This window comes from Tauraco erythrolophus, chromosome 8, assembly GCF_009769465.1.
Source record: "Tauraco erythrolophus isolate bTauEry1 chromosome 8, bTauEry1.pri, whole genome shotgun sequence".
Classification (NCBI taxonomy): Eukaryota; Metazoa; Chordata; class Aves; order Musophagiformes; family Musophagidae; genus Tauraco; species Tauraco erythrolophus.
Window position 1 is genome coordinate 17245256 of NC_141472.1, and position 20012 is coordinate 17265267.

At 40.1% G+C, this 20012-nt stretch overlaps 1 protein-coding gene across 2 annotated transcripts in view; it reads right to left on the reverse strand.

Moving 5' to 3' along the window:
* Positions 1-20012, reverse strand: part of PPP1R1C (protein phosphatase 1 regulatory inhibitor subunit 1C) — a 52892-nt gene extending 32880 nt beyond the window's left edge. The window contains exons 1-2 of one of the 2 annotated variants that reach the window (XM_009993170.2): positions 19763-20012; positions 17430-17490 (exon numbers count right to left, since the gene is read on the reverse strand). In XM_009993170.2, coding sequence (XP_009991472.1) covers positions 17430-17490; positions 19763-19843 — 142 coding nt within the window. In that variant the 5' untranslated portion in view covers positions 19844-20012. Of the gene's footprint in view, positions 1-17429; positions 17512-19762 lie in introns of both variants that reach the window. The other variant, XM_086615892.1, reaches the window with a different exon arrangement.

Consider the following 20012-nt stretch of genomic DNA (forward strand, 5'->3'; position numbering starts at 1 on the left):
TGTAGTTAAAAACAGTGCTGATTACTAAAGCATGGTCCCACAGGTACGGAATCAGACAGGACAATCAGGAAGCCAGTTCCTGCCATTGACATTTGTATGAACTTTGGTAACATGACTAATCTCTTCCTTGACTTCCCTACCTGTAAATAAGTATAGCATAAGTATATAATCTTTCTTATTAGCTGTATAACAAACAGATATGGACTTCAGGATTGGAAATTGGAAATTATAAGCTGAATTTCTTTACTGAACTCTTTCATGATAAATTCCTCTTGAGAGGAGTCAGGAAATAATCGGAAACAAAATCACAAATACCAGGCTGTGATATCACTTGATTCACAGGAGAGAATTAAATCCTTGGTTTGTCAGCATCCTTTAGTTCCCATTGACTACTGTGCTGTCAGGATTCTGCTCACAAAAAAATCATAGTTATACAGAATGAGAAATTTCCTTATCATTTTTATAACTAGGCAATTGTATCACAGAGAATGTGAATTCAAGTGATCAGTTATTTCTCTTTTATATGAAACAAAACCCAAGCTCTCAGTAGATAAATTCTCCCTACAGGTTTACTCTCTTTTGGGGCCAGGAGGGAAGGAGACTTTTTTTATGATGCTCCATTTTCCTCCCACACAGACCATAACATTGCTCACAGAACACAATACTGCTATATTATATTCCAAATCTCAATATGTGGATTTTTTCCAGATTAAATTATTCTTAGGTGCCCTAATTAGCTAACAGGAATCTAATTACTCAAGTAATTTCTTGATAGATTTTGTGGTTTTCTTTTAAAGTCGTATAATAGAAATCGTGAAGAGCTGAGAACAGATTTGTACATACCCAAGTCACTGGAAAGTCAAGGTACGTAAAAATAAGATTGGAGCTTTGTTTAGAGGTTTTTTACACCCATGCTGAGAAAAAAGCAGCTGAGGACTTTCCCCTGTGCTGGGCGAGTAATGTCTGAGGCTAGTGTGACCCTTACCTCATGAAGACTGGAGTAGCACCTGGCAAAATAAACAGAGTTTCAGGCTTTAGTTGGTGTCCTCAGGAAGAGAAATGGTCTGTGTTCATCAGCGAAAGGTTCAGTCTAAAGCATATTTCCATCAGTCCAAGTATGTACACAGGCTTTCTGAAATGAAGCCTTATTTCTTGAAGGAGAGACACTTCTGAAAGCCCATCTCCCTGCACAGACCCCATTTCAGCATTACAGCTCTAAGCCTTAGTCTTCACCCAGGGCAAAATCTCAGCCACTCGCAGGGACGCCTGCAAGATTTGGCCCAGCTACGTTGCTGGAGGAAGAAACACCAAGGGACTTGTCTTCCACACGCTCTTGTGGCATTAGCCTTTTGAACATTTGTTAGCACAGCCACCCAGCCCAGCTGACACCATAAGCTGAGCTACCCCAAAGGTGTCATCATACCAGGTCAGAAACAAAGCCAGTGGAAGGAGGGTGGTCTCAGCCAGGAAGACAGCGGTTCTGCGGATTGCTTTTCCTATGAATCTCCACTGGTGTGCAAATGGCATGACCGTGCTGGGGGAAGCCTTATGGTCGTTTTAAAGCAAGATCAAAATTCATCTGCCTCTCTTCTCCCACTGGATAATGTTAATGCACTTGAAGCAGCTATGCAGGGCAAGAGGTGACCTATTTTAAAAGACTTGGCCTCTGATGTCACCCATGGACTCTGCAGTGGAGTCAGCCGGCAAAGGCTTATCTCATCCAGCTAAGTACCCTGCTTTCTTTCCCCTTGGCAAGAGCAAATAAAAGCCTTTTCTGTAGGGTTTCAGTCAGGCACTGGAGGAACAGAACAGGTCAGAAAGGCTGGCTTTTACACAAAAGAAACTCAGTAAGAGGCTGGTATAATTGTTGAAGAAAGCTTCATGTAGGAAGTTTGGAATTTTCCTTGGGAAAACAAAGCAGAGAAGTTTCAGATAAAAATCCCAGGGACCTGATAAGGCTTTGGATTTGGTTAGGTTTTGTCATAGTGTCTAAATTTTCCCTTAAAAATAATCAAGACAATACTTTTTAATTGCTTACATAGTGGACATAGCCCATGAGCCACATGCCTGTAACAGGTTTTAGTTAAAGAATGATTTAAAAAAGAATGATTTGAATCTGAAAGAAATGAGCCTGAAGAGAGACTTTAAGAACACCATCACTGTCAATCTGGAGCCTTCTTATAGTCCTGCCCCCACCCCTGTGTAAACAGTGCCACCAGAGAGAGCAAAGTAGATGAACAGAAGCAGGAATCCGGCCTTTCACATGCAAACTTTAGTGCAAGACACTCTAAGCTGAAGACAAAAATCAGATGATGCTCCTGCTACGAAATAGTTCAAGCAGTTTCGTTTCATCTCATTAGTTTTGATGAAATGTCTCCATGGACACACAGTACGATGTCCATGAGCAAAGCTTTCTCAAACAAACAAATGTGAAAGAAACAAACCAATTGCTGACTTCTGATCAGTATGAGTAATGATGACATACCATTGGAAAAGGAAAATAATTTTGCTGGCTCCAGCTCCACTAAGCCATCTCCTGCACCAAAGAGGTGGGTGGTTCTGACCTCCTGCTGTGGGGTGGGGGGATGTCTGAGTGCTTGGGCAGTGGGCAGCAGAGCTCAGCTCCCAGACTTGCTGCCTGCTAACTGTCCAAAAAGGCAGATCACCTCTTTCAAAACCTTACATTTAAATGTACAACCCACATGATTTTAGGAACTAAGAAACAAAGCAGATAATTTTCCAAATAATTCCTCATTTTCCTGCCACTTAGTGGCAGGCAAACCTGAAATTTTCTGAAAATTCAGTTTCAATCACTTCACATTTCAATTTCTTCATCAGTAAAATAAGGATATTTTTAAATCTACCAGCTTGTCTCACTGGTGTTTGACCACCACTGTTTGCATTTGTCATTGGTATTTGTAAAACAAGTCCACTGAAATTTGATTCAGAAATTGACTATCACAAAACTACTCTTCCTTTCCTCCAGAAGGAAGGAAATATCAAAAAATATTTCATGCTCTGGTTTTGCCAGAGTTCTGACTACACATTGCCTGATCAGCTAGCATCTCATGGCTTTTTGCCAAACCACTGAGGTAAGAAATAGAAAAAAAGTCAAAAAATGCAAACATAGAAAATGCTCATGTTGTTAATTCTTTGGGTTTTGCTTGCTGGTTTTTATTTGCCTGTATCTATCAATGAAAACTTGACTACGGGTATAGATGTAATTACATTTAATTACAAAAAAATATCCTGGTAAGCCCTCCTAGTGTGAGTATATGTTTCTGAAAATCTTCACATTGCAAAAGCACCTCATTAAACTCCAGTATCCCAGCTGTGGTGGTAAACGTAGCTGGAGGGTCTGTCTGCTCCCCTCCGCAGTCAAGTGCCGACGAGAGAGTGCGTACATTGCGATTCTGCTGCATCTCACACACTAATCGGCATCTAAATTAATGCCTGGCCCTTTAGGGAACACTAATACCAAGATTTGTATAGGAAATATTGATAAAAACATAGGGGAGAGAGGAATTTGCTATATACACAAGCATTTGCATGCTTATTCTATCAGGCATTTGCAGTTAAGGTGTGTAGCATGGGAAAGGTCCTGCGTTACCCTGGCAGCACTGTCATCAAGAGACCTCTCGTCACTCTGGCTCAGAGGTGATCATAGGTAGCTTGTCCCAACTAGCTCCTGACTGTAACCAAACCTTTGTAATTCACTAAAATGCCACAGGCCAGATGAATCAGCTGTTTGGACATTTAAAATTTTCTTTCTGGGTAAATTACCTCATTTATATTTACATAGCTCTGTATTTCCCACCTTTAATATTCAAGTAGCCATTACCAGTACTGAGAGTAGAGACAGCAGTCTCCTATGTTAGACCAAATCCTTCCTAATGGCGCTCAAAGTCAACCTCTAAATGAAAAGAACAGTCATCCTTTTCCTCCCAACACACACAACAGCATCTGATCCAAACAGCATCCGTATCTCTGAACATCATACAGACAGTATCCAAGGACTCACTTTCAACTGCACAGCCATAAGAATATGAAATAAAACCATCTTTCATAAATTACACAGATCAAAATTTCTTTAAAACATACATTCTGAGACCATAATCTGGGTTGGAAGGAACTGGAGATATTATAAATCTCAAATGTGAATCTAAATGTGTTTGTTTACATCACATGAATCTCAGAAGGGAATTATAGTGCCTGATTCACCACATTGTTATTCCGGTTTCATGCCAAACTCATGGAAATCAGTCTAGTTTCACTGGCATTAAACTAGAACGTAACAGTGATGAATCAGGTCTGCAGCCTTACCACAGAGTAGTCACAAATTATTACAAGCATAAAAAATCATCCTTCTTAAGCATTTCGTTTTCAACTTTTCATTCTCCCTCCTCATGATACCAGTTAAATATAAATGTAAAACAAATTCTAAATAAGTCCCACGAATCAAATACAGCTCTTCAAAATATACTTTGGAAGAGAATTCAAATTTAATTATTTATTTTCTCCCTTCTTATTAATGACTGAGCTGTTGTGTCTGCCTTCTTGGAATTACACTTCTGCCTGAATCTGTGGTATTCCAGATGCTGCCAGCTCTGTAAGGCTCTTTCTGATACTGTCCTGGGTTTGAATGACAGGACACAGAAGAGGCTTCGTGGAAAAATTTGGCATGAAAAAATCCTTCTATGCAGACATTTCTTTTCCTTATAGCACAAGTGGCCCTATTCTGTAGCCCTCTCCGTGAGACGGTCAGGTGAGCGAGGAGCATGGAACAGACTTTCCTGTTGTGAAGACCCTCATCCATCATATGGGGACAATTACAGACTTGGCAGGTCTTCCCAGAGAAAGTAATCAACCCAGAGAGAAAAACACTTGGAATAAACATTCTGTTTGGATAACTAATGTAAAGATTGACTTTAAATCACAATATAAACTATATAAAGCTTGAAGTTGCTTTCTTTTAGTTGCTTTCTAAGCAGCACAAACTCCGCTTTGCTGAAGAATAACTGGCTGAATAAGAGGAACCAGGGGGAGGCAAGTCAAGTCTTCTTTTTTTCTTTTGATATCTCCGGTTACACATTTTCTGGACCAAATAGAAATCTCTTACTAGATTACCAGGACTGACTTCGATCATCTAGTTTGCAGCTAACCAGCGTGGACTGATGGCACCAGAGCCGGGAGAAACCTCCAGCGAGACCACAGGGTGTCACTGTGTGCAGAAGCTCCAGGCCAGGCTCTGCCTCTTCGCCACTTCAGGGCTCCCTTAACTTAACTCGTTCCAAAAGAACACCATTTCGATGTCAGCAAAGCACTGCTTTCCTTTTCCAGCACAACAAGGTTAAGCTCAGTCAGTCACAACTCTGCGCTGCCCGTTACGCTCCGACCCTCCGCAAAGCAGAGTTCCGTCAGCGCCGGGCACAGCGGGGCGTTACGGGCTGCTGAGCGGTGCTCCTGGAAACACGAGCCCAGCACAGGAGCTCAGCACACGTCCAAATATTGTAGCAAATCTCTCGTCAGCATCAGCAAAACGAATCAGGCAAAGCAGAATTTTTGAGGGAAGTGAGAGACAGAAAATCATTTTATCCATGACTTTACTAGGCCATAAGCAAGAGGAAGGTTTGCCTTTGACTTAAAAGTCATGGTTTTATCCTAGATATATAGCATGAATTTTGTAACAAAAAAAAAAACACCCCACTAAACTACTTTCTCATTTAATGAACTAGTTCTAGAGTTAATGCAACTGGGAAACAACTTCAGCTACATGTAAACTGGCTTCTTATTCAGAGCTCTTACTCATTATCTAAACTAAGTAACAACAGACACATTAAAATTCACTACTACTATGAAAATCCAGGTTAATTCATTCAACTAAGCAAAAACAAGTGAGACAAACTGAAAAAACCCTGCTGTGATCCGTGATGTGGAACTTAAAATCCTTGGCCTGTTGGGAAGGTTGATAGTCTCAAGATGTGCAAAGTGAGACTTAAAAGATACATGGTGAAATACATAGGACTCTCTTTTATGCACATCTATTTAAGATTATTCAAATCTCTCTTTTAGATTGAAATATACATAAGAAAAATTCCCTTATTCTTGAAGCAAATTAGCGTAAACCAGAGTGACACTGATTTTCTGGCATGAGCTGGAAGGGGAACCTGAGAGCGTTTCTGGGTGCCCCGGGCAGTGCTGTAGGGACAAACTGAACTATAAGAAGACTTTCGAAAAATAGACTTTCATAGCAATATGAAACAAGGCAAAGGACAAGGACTGGAAAATAGACCTAAAGCAAAATGTGATGTCTCAAAGTTTGTCCAACTGTGTAGCAGGAGAACTCACCTCATTGTAAGGGTACATTGACACAGGGGCTATTCTGACACAAAAGCCGACGTCAATAAAGATTACATCTTTGCTGCACGGAGTAAGGGCAGTTTCCACACTCACAGCATAACCTCACCTGGCCTGAAACCTAGCAGTGAAAGAAAAGGCTCGCACAATGGAAACAGGAGGGCAGTGGAGACAAAGACAGCTTTTGAGAGGTTAGAGAGGGCCAGAGCTATGGAGTGACTGCCAGCAAACGTTCAGAGGAACAGGTTCAAAGAGCAGAAACATGCCTCTGAAATCAATATGCCCAGGCAAAACACACCGCCAGACTACTAAATATTTGGGAGTAATGGCTACTGTTTTGCCAAACGTTACAAAGCACATACACAAAAACTTCCCAAGTAGCTTGCAAGTACTTTGGCCATTGACTCAAACACTCTTAACAGCATATTAGTTTGCGAAAAGAATTAACATGTTAAGTATTGTCAAATACAGAAGAAAGGTAAGTACCTAGAGGATACAGTCACCCAGAGCTGTGAATTCATCAGTAACATCGAATAGTGTTAGTAACGTGCTACTTTCCAGCTGCTTGCTTGCTTTATGTTCAGTCTATGTTCAAATGAGATATCGAAGAGGTTGAAGATCTACATCAACTGAGGTAAAGATCATGAAGAAAAATCCACGGTTACCAGAAATATAATACTAGATGATTCTCTGATATACATTTAAACCATTTCCTAAGAGCTTCATATGCAGGAATCGATTGTGATGGAAAATGGCTCAGCATTGACCCACTGATTGCAATCTTTGTATGGGAGTCACAGCCGCGATAGCTATCGCTGCCAGCCGTTCCTTTCTTGGCTGTGAGCTGTAGGAATATTCTAAGCTCTAAAATTAAAAACAGCAGCAGCAGCCAAAACTAAAAAAGTCAAACATTTCTTAGCATGCTATAGCTCATAAAGCCACTAAAAAAAAAAAATAGCTGAACAGTTGTGTATTGTACATTCTGGAAAGTGACATTCGCCAGGGGAGAAGAAAACAAATACAAAACAATAAAACTCTTCCTTAGCCAGTGATTATTATTGCTGCCTTTGCAGTTTCCTTCCTTTTGGAATAATACCTCAAAGATTTCAGTAAGAATGTGTTGTAAAGCTCGTCCTGGCCAACTGCTCACGGCTGCTTGTGGTTAGAATGCACATGCATAAAGCTCCTCACATGTGTATCATCATACGCCTGAATCGAGTGAGCTACTAATAATAGTATTTCTTGGGGTTTATGACCCTTTTTACAAAAAGAAGATGCAAATACCAGTTTTGTAAGTTCACTGTATGGTTTTCTAAGCTTTCAAAGAGTCAGCAAAATGAGGTTCCACAATGTCATTCTCACAATCAGCACAACTAGGTGGGATGGAAAAGACAGGGCAACCATTGTTAACTCAGATTAAGTCAGCTGCAATTTCCAAAGGCGTTTTTCAGAATTTCTACTAGCCTCACTACATACCAGAGGCAGAGGGAACCCTGGGTTGTGTTTTATACATCTCCATCTCTACTGTCACAATCAGAAACACTTTGCTGTAATTTCCATGGAATGAGCAGTTCCGCACCCTGCTACGGAGTATGCTGAACACATTAAAGCCTAAGTCACACACTAACATCAGCATTTTAGGAGGCTTGAAAGCACATTTCTAGACAATTGCAGCCTTGCTGTCTACTTACTGTATTTCAAAAACAGACAGGAAAAACCTAATGTTGATCTGGATCAAAAAATCTGCATCACAATTCTTTAACGGGAAAAATTATTTTTTCTCCCTGTCCCCCTCTCCAATCACTTTTGAGTTCATCAGTATGATTCCACATCAAAGAGAAAAGGCTATAAAATTGCACTTAGTAATAAAAACATATTGCATTCAGACCAGTTGGGCTTGTAGGTTAAATTGCTCCCTGATTCTGTAGCTGTCCTGCCAATTCTAATAAAACAGGGAGAAGGTGGAGCAGGTGCTGCAGCTACACGGTAGCAGATCCCAGAGATGCTGCAGCTTGGTGGTGGTCAAAGAAAGAGTAGGAAAGGTTCATCCAGAACTTCTTTGCTTTCTGCCGCTGTCTGGAAACAGCTATGGCAGGGAACTTCAGAAAGGCTTGAAGGGAATACTATCACCACGAGCCTTTCTCTTTGCTCAGTGGTGGGGGCTCAGTGCTGAACCGTGTTGGCTATGGGATATCTAGGTACCAGGATAAGCGGTACTGCAGGATGCAAGAGAGCTCACTGCTTTATTGAACCTTCCATCTGCCTTGCTCAAGCTCATGTTCTGCCTGGTGTGACTCTTCTCTGCTTGTCTCATTAGAATGAAGGACATGGCCTCTGGTGAAAAACGCTGCCTTTAAAATGCACCTTCACCTACTTAACACTGCTAACGCTGTAAGTGCGGTTTGGTTCCACAAGACGAATAACACCAAGACATTAATTCTCTGTGGCATGTCTGCATCCCAGGTATCCCAGGGAAAACACAAACAAACGCCAAGCATGTAACTGTGCTTCATTCTGCTACTATGGTATTCGCTCCCAGTCAAGTAATTAGTGAAAAATATTAATAGTGATGATAGTAAATACAGACACATGAATAGGGTTTTGAGGGGGAGAAGGTGAAAACAGAGCTCCTTCCAACAGACATACAGTTTAACTGTACCCAAGAACTGCTTCGATTACTGTATAAAGAGACTTGGCTGGTCCAGCTGATCTCGTTTCCAGCAGCCTGTGACACAGACAGCTCAGACTCACAGGACAGCAATGTGGAGCTCTACACTGCCCTGCACTCTCTCTGAATTTCCCCAGTCCAGCCTTGTGTAGTTGGCAAAAACTTTGATGATTGATAACTTCGTTTTGTTTAGAGTTGCTGCTGCCTTTTGGTCCAGCTTCATTAAATTCCCACTTTCAGTGTATTTTGAAGTGAAGCTTTAGCTTCAGATACTCCATATAAAGAGTTAAATTTTGTCTATGAAAGCTCAATAAACGGGGCTATCTTGATTGATGCTTTAAGTGCAACCCCTTCCCAATATTCTGAACATAATGAGGTTAGTGCTAAAAGCTGGATTCTCTCTCATCTGTCCACATTATCTATTTATTCTGTACACGTCACCATGGTAAATGAGTGCTGCATTAAGTACTAAATAGTAGAGGTCAGACAAACCCAATGTTGGTTGCTTTTTTTTTTTCCCTCAGCAAGGCTGAAACATTTATTAATGGATTTTAGTTTACTACCTGATGTAAAAAGGAAAAAAAAAAATCAGTATTATCACATTATTGAAGTATTATTTGAAGACAGTCTCAAAACAAACTAATTTGATATTTTTATTCCAAATACAATGGAATGTATTGTATCGTCTTACAATGTTTAAATAGTCTTCATTTCAAATTGCCTTTAAAATTTTTTACCATTTAAAAAATCCACTCAAAATACAAACAGAATGTTTGCTCCAGGCTAAACTGGACCTATCTTGATCAAAACTTTTTCTTTTTTAAGGCCACCAACTCCCAAAATTGTATACTCACGTAGCTGTATGAAATACAGCTTAAGTACTTTATAAGAAGTAGTTCATTACACCTAGGCATTTTTTTCAAATAGAAAAACTCACCATCTATTCAGAATTCTCACCAAAACAAACTATATGAGGTGTATAAGTGTTTGGCACAGTGCAAATCTGTTAGACTTCCTCTAGCAAAATATTAAGCCTTATGACTGCAGTGAAGTTAGAAGCTGTGCAACTAACTTCTCACCAGGTTAGGTGGTTTCGAACACGGCCATTCTCTACCCAAGGCACACCTCTTTGTCATGTTAATACGCACGGAGGTGATAACAGAGGTAAACAATCTGAAAGCTTATCAGTCCTGACGCTGAACAATCAAGCAGCTGGAGGTCTGTAACATGAAGCCATATATATTAAAAATGATTTGCAAATAATCTCCTGGGGTGGAAGAAGGCTGTTTCTATGGTGCTTTTGTATAAGGAATGAGGAAAACAGATGAAAAGTACAAGGTTCAACTCTAAAAATACCTCCTTCACTTTCAGATAGTTCCACGGACGTTGACCCTTCCAACACAAAACCAACAGGAGGCAGGGAGCAGGAGGAACAGGTAATGTCACGGTACACATTAGGGGCTTAGCTGCACTGATAAATAAAAAAGTACGTCAATTCACCTGTTGAGGATTTAGGACTGGAATGAGAGAAATGGATAAACGCAACTCCACCCAAACTGACAGCAAGTAAACTGTTTTGGGTTTTTTTTGCTTCATGGCCTCTCAGCTGCACCACTTCTTCCATCTAGGCCAGAAATCTGAGTCCTGGTTCTGAATATTCAACCTCTATTTCCAGTCTGCGGGGCTGGGTCAGGCCTTTCCACAGACCGGAGCTTTCTCAGATGGTGTTTGCATCCTGTGCTACCCATTCTAGAGGAGGGAGGACAAGCTTCGGTGAATGAGCCAACTAGACCATAGTTCAGTAGAAGCAACCAAGCTCATACAGGCTATGTGCCATGTGAAATGTATTTATCCAATCATCATTAAATAAAATGAAGGAAGCATGGATAAAAATAAACATGAAAAATGAGGTAAAATAAGTGAATTTTAACCAGAACATGTACAACACCTTCTAATTTTTACTTTCTCTGAGTAGTTTTCAGACCCTTCTCCTTGTTAAAGCATTACTTGCTGACTAAAAAGAGTCCAGATCCTACCTGGGCATTACACAAAATAGCATGTTTCCTACTGTTTCATAGAATCATAGAATGGTTTGGGTTGGAAGGGACCTCAAAGATCATCTAGTTCCAACCCCCCTGCCATGGGCAGAGACACCTTCCCCTAGATCAGGTTGCTCACAGCCTCATCCAACCTGGCGTTGAACACTTCCAGGGATGGGGCATCCACAACTTCTGTGGGCAACCTGTTCCACTGCCTCACCACCCTCAGACTGAAAAATTTCTTCCTTAGATCTAATCTAAATCTGCCCTCTTTCAGTTTAAAGCCATTGCCCCTTGTCCTATCACTACACGCCCTTGTAAAAAGTCCCTCTCCACTTCAGACTATGTGTTTTACACAATGACTAAATTGTTCCCAGGGAATGTTTCTGTTTATGAACTAATATGTTCGTGACCTCAAAGAAGAGCGAACATGCATCTGGCTGCTTTGGTGATAACCTTTGGCTTAGGCACAGCAGCGCACAGTGCATCCCGACTGACTCAAGCCTAGTCCTCCAGCTTGCTGTCTTTACTGTACTGCAGGGAGCAGGACAGCTCTTTTGGCAAGTGATGACAATGACATGTAAAATCCTCACCCTCTCCTGAAAATGGAGTGGAGAAAAAAGACGCTTAGGAAAGCTTTTTCTTTTTTTTTTTTTTTTTAAATTCATTGCTTCTGTTTGGAACCTGTGAGCTGTCACTTCTGGACTGCATTAAAAACAGCTCAAGCACAGTTTCCTGACTTTTTTTCTTTATTTTTTTAAGTCCTTGAACTTGTTATTTTCATGGGTCAGATCATGGAAACTTTACTCACACTGCATATGTGTGAGGAACTTACGCTGTGGCTTGTCTCAGCGGCTTCTGTGAGCCTGAACTGCAGAGTAAATTCAAAGTAACTCGAACGAAAGAGCATCCAAGCACAGCGTATCTAGATAGCAAGAAAAGGTGATGTAGTTTGCCACTGAATGTTTGCAGTCACACATTAGCCTGCGAACAGCAGAATATTTTCGAGCATAAATATATTCATCTCTCTTCTGGAATCCCTATCACCTGTCAGGTCTTATACAATCTTTGTTTTATATTTCATTATTTCACTGTGTCAGATAGTCCTTTCCAGCACAGATCTAAAGAACACCAAGGTCCTCACTGCCCTGACCAACAGTGCCTGATATCTGAGCATCCCAGTGCCCTTAGTAACGTACACTGAGCTGTACCAGTCCTGCGATGGGATGGGACACAAATCTTTTTCATTGCTCATTGCCATACCTCTGCGAACTCCTAGACTGAAATAAAAACAGACAGCAAACTTAAACGGTATCCACATTTAGCATACAGAAAGCCCAACGAATTTGATAAAAAAAAATACAGTTAAAGATAGTTCTTATTAAAGCACTGCTTTTCTGGATGCTTTATTACCACATTAGAAGCCTAAATTTTCAACTGAAAACAGCTGCTGTTTGCCTTACTGACTTTCTATTTCCTGAACCAAAGTAAGCAGTATGTCCTACCAGAATCTTAAGCTTCTGAAAAACATATCAGTTTTTCATGAACTGTGAGACCAAGAGTTCTCCGCTGCTTCAAGTTTCAGTGAGGCTTTTGCCTAAGAAGGCATAGCAGGACTGCTTGACAGCTGCCGCCTACCTAGCAGGTCTTTTTTGATCCCAATTTATTTTGTCTTGGGAGAAAAAAAAAAGGTGACTGTTAGATTTCTTTCACCTAGAAACATCATCTAACAAACATTAGTCACAAACACTAGTGTTGGGTAAAGCATATTGCATTTACCCTCCCGAGGATGTGGCGCTGGTATAGTTTGCATGGTCAGAAAAGCACATCTATACATAGTAATAGAGAGATAAACAAGATTTATTGTGCATGGGAACTCTAGGAGTGTCTAGAGCAAATTTAGTATGCAAAAATTAATCTACTTTGGGTTGTCGTGGGATTGCCACAAGTGTAAGGGCAGTTTTTCCTCCCACCACCCATCTGCCTGTGTTGTTTGCTACCGTGCTAAATACCGAGGCTGCTCCTGAGGCATCTCATCAGACTTCTGGGGAAGTGGCAGTAAGCTGAAAGGTGTGAATCCCTCTCTGGACAAGGGAAAGCTCCTTGTCTGGAGACAGATACAGCTTATTTATCTTCAAGTTACGATTTCAGAAAACTTGGATGTGCTGGCTTGTACTTGGCTTGTATTGCTTTTGCAGTGATAATATACTTTCTGCCTTGAAATGAGATTTGCAAAATACAAAAAGGCAGCTCTGGAGAAGAGTTATCAAAACACATTGCTATGTTTTTCCTATTTCCAAACACCGAGTAACATTTACATGACAAGCAAGGAAGGCAACTAAGCAGAAAGGAGAATTGGAAACGGCAAATACATAGAAAGTTCAGAAATGCAGACATTTATCCTGATGTTTACCCATATTCTAATGCTTCAAGAAGACCGAACACTTCGTCACAAGTTGAACAGCCTTTGCCAGCCAAACTGTTTGATGTTGTGCTGGCTCCGTGACAAAGCCAGGCCGTTCAGGAGCATTGGCATTGTTTGATGATCAAAGTGAGCCCTAATGGTGCTAAACCTGAGCTGTGGTCTGACCCGTTTCTCTCCCTCAACCATCACTTCTCTACATTGCCAGCAGCTTTTTCTTGAGCTGCTGCAGTGTGATATTCTGCCAGTTTAAAGCATGGTCAGACTTTTATTTCAGATGATAATTGATTTTCATATATAATCTGCTATGCTTGGTAAAGAGGCAGGAGGTTGTGAATATGTCATGGCAGTGCGGAAAAAGTTGCTTTCAGGATATGATGATTTTCAGTTTCTGCTGGCTCTAATGATATTGCAAGAGAAAGAGGAAGCAAAAGAGCTTTAGCAACTTTTGGATTAAGCTCTTGTGCAGGTTAATAGTTAAACGTATCTTTAAAACTAAGCATACGCTTATGTTTCTGTTTTAAAGTAAAGACATGGAGCAACTATGGCTACAGAAGGATACAAGTGGATTACCCCAGTAATTCATAGAGGTATCCTGCACAGGACGAGGCACTGCACGTTTTTGTAGTTCTGTAGTTGGTTTTGCTTTCATAGATAGTAAAAGAGTCTTATAATTTCAAATAAAATTAAAAATGATTAAATATCATGAAATCAAATATCAGATGCTCACAAAATATTACCCCATTAATGACAACTGAAGCACAATAGAGTTAAGTAACTTCATAATTCAAGTTTCAGTTTTCTAGCTCTAGTTTCTCTACTCAAATGTGACATAAGCCATCATAGAGCACTTCACAGAACACTTACAGAAAGAGTTAAGGGTTTATTCATTGCTGTGTTGCTTCACAACCCATATTGTTCAAGGCAATTGATGGGGCTGGAATTCAAATATCTCTTCTGTTGACTTTGATTACAATTAACTATGATGTCAAACAGAGTGACCAGGAGAAAACGCACCAGTCAGTGATACTGAAGGCTGGATACTAGCTCCTGCAGTCACACCTACCACCTGTCTTTAAATCATTTGGTGTGGTCTAGCCCTTACTGTCTCCTTGGAAGCAAGGAAGTCAAGCAGACTCTTCTTACAGTTTTTGAGTAGCTGTCACTGGTTCAAAATGACTAAGCCTTAGTAGATATTCCACCTTCACTTTATAGCACAATGGACTTGACTTAAATCAGTGAAGGCAGATTCCTGTCAAAGCTGTAGTAGACATTAGGGATGGATGAGAAGACTTGGAAGAAAATAACTAGTTTAGATTTTTGTACAGCGCATCTCAATCTGAATTTATTGTAAAGTTCTGAAATGTCCAAACACATTTTACTGCCTTTTGCTTTCCAGATGGTTCTGCATCCAGAACACCAGAATACCACAAAAATGCTGCTTTTTTTTTCCTACTGCAATCAGAAGCAGCTGCAACAGGAGGCTATAGAAAAGTCTAATTCTTAGAAAATGCCTGTCTCTGTTTTTCCAAATAAAAGAAGTTGAGATAATTTCAGTAAACTTTGCAGGGGCATCCAAACATTTAGAACTGCATTAGGACACACATTTCAAACCCCTGGAAGCTTATCCTTCACTAGCCGTTTGCTCCTAATGAGGGAATTGGAGAAATCCAATGAGTAAAACTCAAGAGACAGGATTCTGCTCTAGCCCAGCTCTAATTTAATAGGTGGCTTTGACAGTATCACTTAAATTCTCTGCTGCTTGGTTTCCCCGCTGACCTCGGGAATCACACTTCTAAAGCAGTTTGCTGGAGTTTCAAGTTCACACCCTTACTATTATTATTTTATTATTCACTGTAAACATGTACAGTGGTGAATTTAACGTTTTTTAAGACAAATCGTTATCCAGCATCTCATTGAATTCTATTGAAATTCCAATAAGAGACCAGCATTTGGGTTTTAACCAGCAAGTTGTCAAGACCCCCCAGAACTAGCTGACATCTCTGAAAGTTGAGGGTGTACAGTAATTTCAGAAACTGCACAGCACCTTGCAGGATCAAGCCCATAAGGAATTATTTTACTATTTATACTTCCATTGTAAAGCTCTTGCCTGCCTTTCCAGTTCGGCTTTGCAGTCCTTGTATTCAGTGGGTTTACACAGCTACATATGCACACCTCCTTCAAAACATTTGCCTGTATCAAGCATACCATTTGGAAATATGCACACACATGCTTACGCATAAACCACATGGTGAGGTGCAGGAAAATGAAGGTGCTTTTAAAGTTTTTATTTTTATCTGACTTTATGGAAAATTAAAAAACAAGACAAGATTATAATTTAACCAAGAATACCTTCATTGATATTAGTTCCCAGTATCTAGTAAGGGGGGATAATATCTAAATGAATAAATATAAATAAGTAAAGAAGGTTAACATACAAGCTCTTGGGCTTATATGGAAGTTGACTGATCCTTGCAGTGATCCTGACTCATAATAAAAATGATTTATTTGAAGATTTATTATGAACATTGCAGGAAAGGAGATAACAGACATGAACCACTTTGTTTACAGTAAAATTTCCTGTAAATTAAAAAGAGTTCTTATTCTCTGTTTGGTTTTGATTTGGTACTGTACCAAGTATCTGTTTATAAAAGGAAATATGGCTGTACAAAGTGTACGAAGTGAATTGCAAAAGAGATTAACAGCCAAGGAGAATTTGCTTTAAATTAAGTCCTAGCAACCCAGAGGCTGTAGATTCCGTTAAGGTAAGGAAAGTTGGTCTAAGGCAGATCTTTCATGCACCATCACTGAGAGCTGAACTGCCTGAAATTCAGGCCAGAAAGCTCCTCTCCAAACTGGGATTGGAGTTTGCTCCACAGCAAACTCGTGGGTCACTCTCAGTGTCAAAAGAAGGTAAACTTAGCTGTTCGTCATGCTTGAAGGTCCCTGATCTGTGTGCTAGGCTGCAATGATCTCAAGTCCAAGAGCAGGGCTCTCTAAATGCTTCTTTCTCCACTTTCTGAGGAACTTCAGCTGCTGGTGATGTTAATCAGAAGTGGAGACCCTCGGCACAGTGCAGTAAGTGGAGATCCTAACAGAGCTAAAATGGTTTTGTTTTACTGAGGTGCCAGTGCATACAGTAATGACCTAAGAGATGCATCAGTGAGAAAAAGCCTAAATTGCTTTTAAAAAAAGATTCAGGTAGTGAAGAGATAAGGCAGGAAAAAAATGTTGCAGGGCACTGTATAAAATAAAAGTTTGGTAGAAAGTAGGTAGTGTGTTTCAAAGGGACTGTGTCTTGAGGACTTTTTCCTGCAATCCATTTTTGCGGAGCATTTTTGCTTATAATACTCCCTGAATAGCTTATTAAAGAGTCTTTCTGAAGTCACATTCATGTGACAAAGTATGTTGTGACCTCAAATCATCCCATCCCACAGAAATACTTCTGGGAGGAGTCTTGGATGAAGATAATGTATTCACAGTTGAAAAAGAATAATGAAAACAGACATCACATGTTTCATCTGAAAACTAGAAAACAACCTGTTTTGCAGCAGCAATTCACTTTTTTGAATTAGCCCTGGAGCCACCCTGGTATCTCTAGAGATTGGAAAACCAAGATTAGGACTTCATGAATCTCCAAAGTATCCACACAGGGAAAGAAAATGTTTGTGGATGGAAGTGCTGGATCAGGGTCATATTCTCCTTGTACGTACAACAAAAGATTTACATGGAGGATAAAATCCTGAAATCATTAATATTATCTGGAGGCCAAGAGTTACACGCATTCATGGGGTTTATTCCATACTGTTCTAGGACCCTTTATTTGATATGCAGTGCTGTGAAATTAATGCTGGATTTTTAAAACCACGTAGTTAACAAAACCAATTTGCAGACAATCCTGTGTATACAAGTCCAATGGTTTAGAAGGTGTGTTGGCACTTACCTGGGGGCACGTGTTCATTCATGATGACAAGCGATGCTGGTGTAGGCCTTCTTTTCCTGATCTGTAACATGCAGAAATCAAGGAGAGTCAGTAGGGTCCACCAACTGCCTCGCATCCAAAGCAAAGCAAAAAAATCCATCAGGTGCACTCCTGAATATAGCGCAGGCGAAGTTAAAAAAGAAAATAAAAACCAGCAGCACATCACGATCTTACTGACTGCTCGTCTGATCTGTCAGTGATCAGGGTCATGCTGCTGCTTGTACATGGAAAGCAAAGGCATGGGGGAAGGCTTTCCAAAATACCTTTAGAATTAGCAATCATCTTGAATAAGTTTCTGGATGTGTATTGCTGACATGTATTGGTCGTATCTTAAAATATTGGCATTTAGCTTTGCTTCTGGAAAATGATTGCCATAGTTTGTGAGTTATATGAGCGAATACCTAGAACTGCCATAGTTCTCACAAGTAATCATCAATACTAATATTTCGTAAGTGCACTTGAGAGCAGATATTGCATGCATACCTTGCAGTGAATTTATAATATTTCTAAGCTGTGGCCAGAGGTGTTACTATTATTCTTTAACTAAAGAAAAACAATGATTTAGACTTTCAAAAGAATATTTTCGAAGAGCTCTATAAAACAGATCTTTACATTTTAACATATAATCCTGAATTGTATGCAATTCTTCTTATTCAGAGTTTATTTGGTGAAGTACTTTCGTTCCATTAACACTGGTTGAACTACACGATGCACACCTTTGCATTGAAGCTTCATGTTGCTTCATAAAGCCTCCAGGCTATTGACATTCTATTGAATTAAAGAGATGGACCAAGAGTATTTCAGCTAGAAAACATTGTGACACAAAACCTCAATGTCAGTGCATTTGTTCTTTTTTAGTTGCTGAGCCAACATCTGTATTTAGCTGGGTTCAAATTTTGCTTTCAGAGGTGTAAATGGAAAATTACATCATCAGAGTTAATGGGTTTATTCCAGATTAGCGTAACTGTAGCTGACACCAGAATTCACTACTTTAATTTCATCACACACGCACAGTGAAACTGTATAGCTCTTGGAATTAAACTCACAACATTAAAAGAAGACTGCTCATAAATAGTGGAGAGAATTTGGGCTATAGCATTCCAAAAGCCATGGGAATTCTGGGAAATCCTAATCCTATGGTTCTCACAGATTTCACAAAAGTATTCGAACACATCCTGCTTGAATTCATTGCAGGACTGTTCCATAAGGTACGGACATCTCACAGCTCAGAAGTACCTATGGACAAAATGAAGAGCCGCAGCAATTCTCCCCTGCACCCTTCTAGTATTTCTTCCTCCAATGGTCACTCACAACTCATCGTTTTCCAGCAAAGGTGGCTGCCTTTTAAGAGACACGACATCAAAACATTCAGGAAACCAGATACCTGTCCTAAAGGTGCAAATAATTTTATAGCTAATGGCAAGGAACTGTCAAGGTTATAATATTCCCCTGGTATAATCTAAAACTAGACTTACTGAAATAGAAACAAATGTTGAGAAGGACTTGCACTGAGAGAAATATACTGGGTCACCTAATTACGATTTATCCAGCTTTTCCCTTAAGTTTCTTTGTGTCCTTCTTTATGTGCGTCTACGCATATCAGTACACAATAAGAGGTATCTTTTCCTCCTCAGACATCTGAATTGCTATATATATTATATGTATGTGTATGTTTTGAGAGTGAGACAACACCTAAAATAGTACATACATAATTCCAACGTGGACGTATGTCAGGCATATTTCTACACGTATATATTTTTCAAATATGTAGAACATGGTAACTATGACATAAAGAAGACTGTTTAAAACTCATGAGAAATACAGGAGGTAACTGAAGTGATAACTATTGTGCAAAACATAACTCATATTTTCTCATGTTAAAATGAATGATAAATAAGCTGTTTTCTGAGCAATGTTTCCATTAAGTACCTATTATCAGCTTCATATTTTGCTTTACGTACAAATAATATACTTCAGTTGATTTGTTGAAAATGTATATTCATGCGAAGTGTATGTATTAAGGCACAAGCCCAGCTACAGAAAAGGCACAACAAATATATACTGAATAAACCTACCCAAGATAAAGAAGCCTTATTCTGGCTAGAGGACATATCCTCCTCCCTCTTTGGGTGTATCCAGACATCGCTATAACCTCCAGAGCATTTAATCTATAGTTACACTAATGTAAGTTAGAAAAGCATTTAGGCCACAAGTATTACCTGTTCTTATCCCACATCTTGCCCCCATTCCTACCCCATTCCCTCAAAACACCAAAAGAAACTCATCGTCCTTACCTGCTCAGCTGCCTCAGGATCTATTTGACTCTGAAACAGTGGCACAGCAAACTGTATTTTTTTAGGGCTGTTGGGCTCCATCGTGATGCTGAGGCAAGTCAGACGAGAGGAGAGCCTGGAGCCTGAGACTCGGTCGGCAACTCTCCCCGGGCGCCCTCCCCGCAGCAGGGCTGAGCCCTCCTCGAAACAGCTGTAGCTCCTGACTTAGCACGGGAATCTGCGAGAGCCGAGCAACTCCCTTATTCCACAT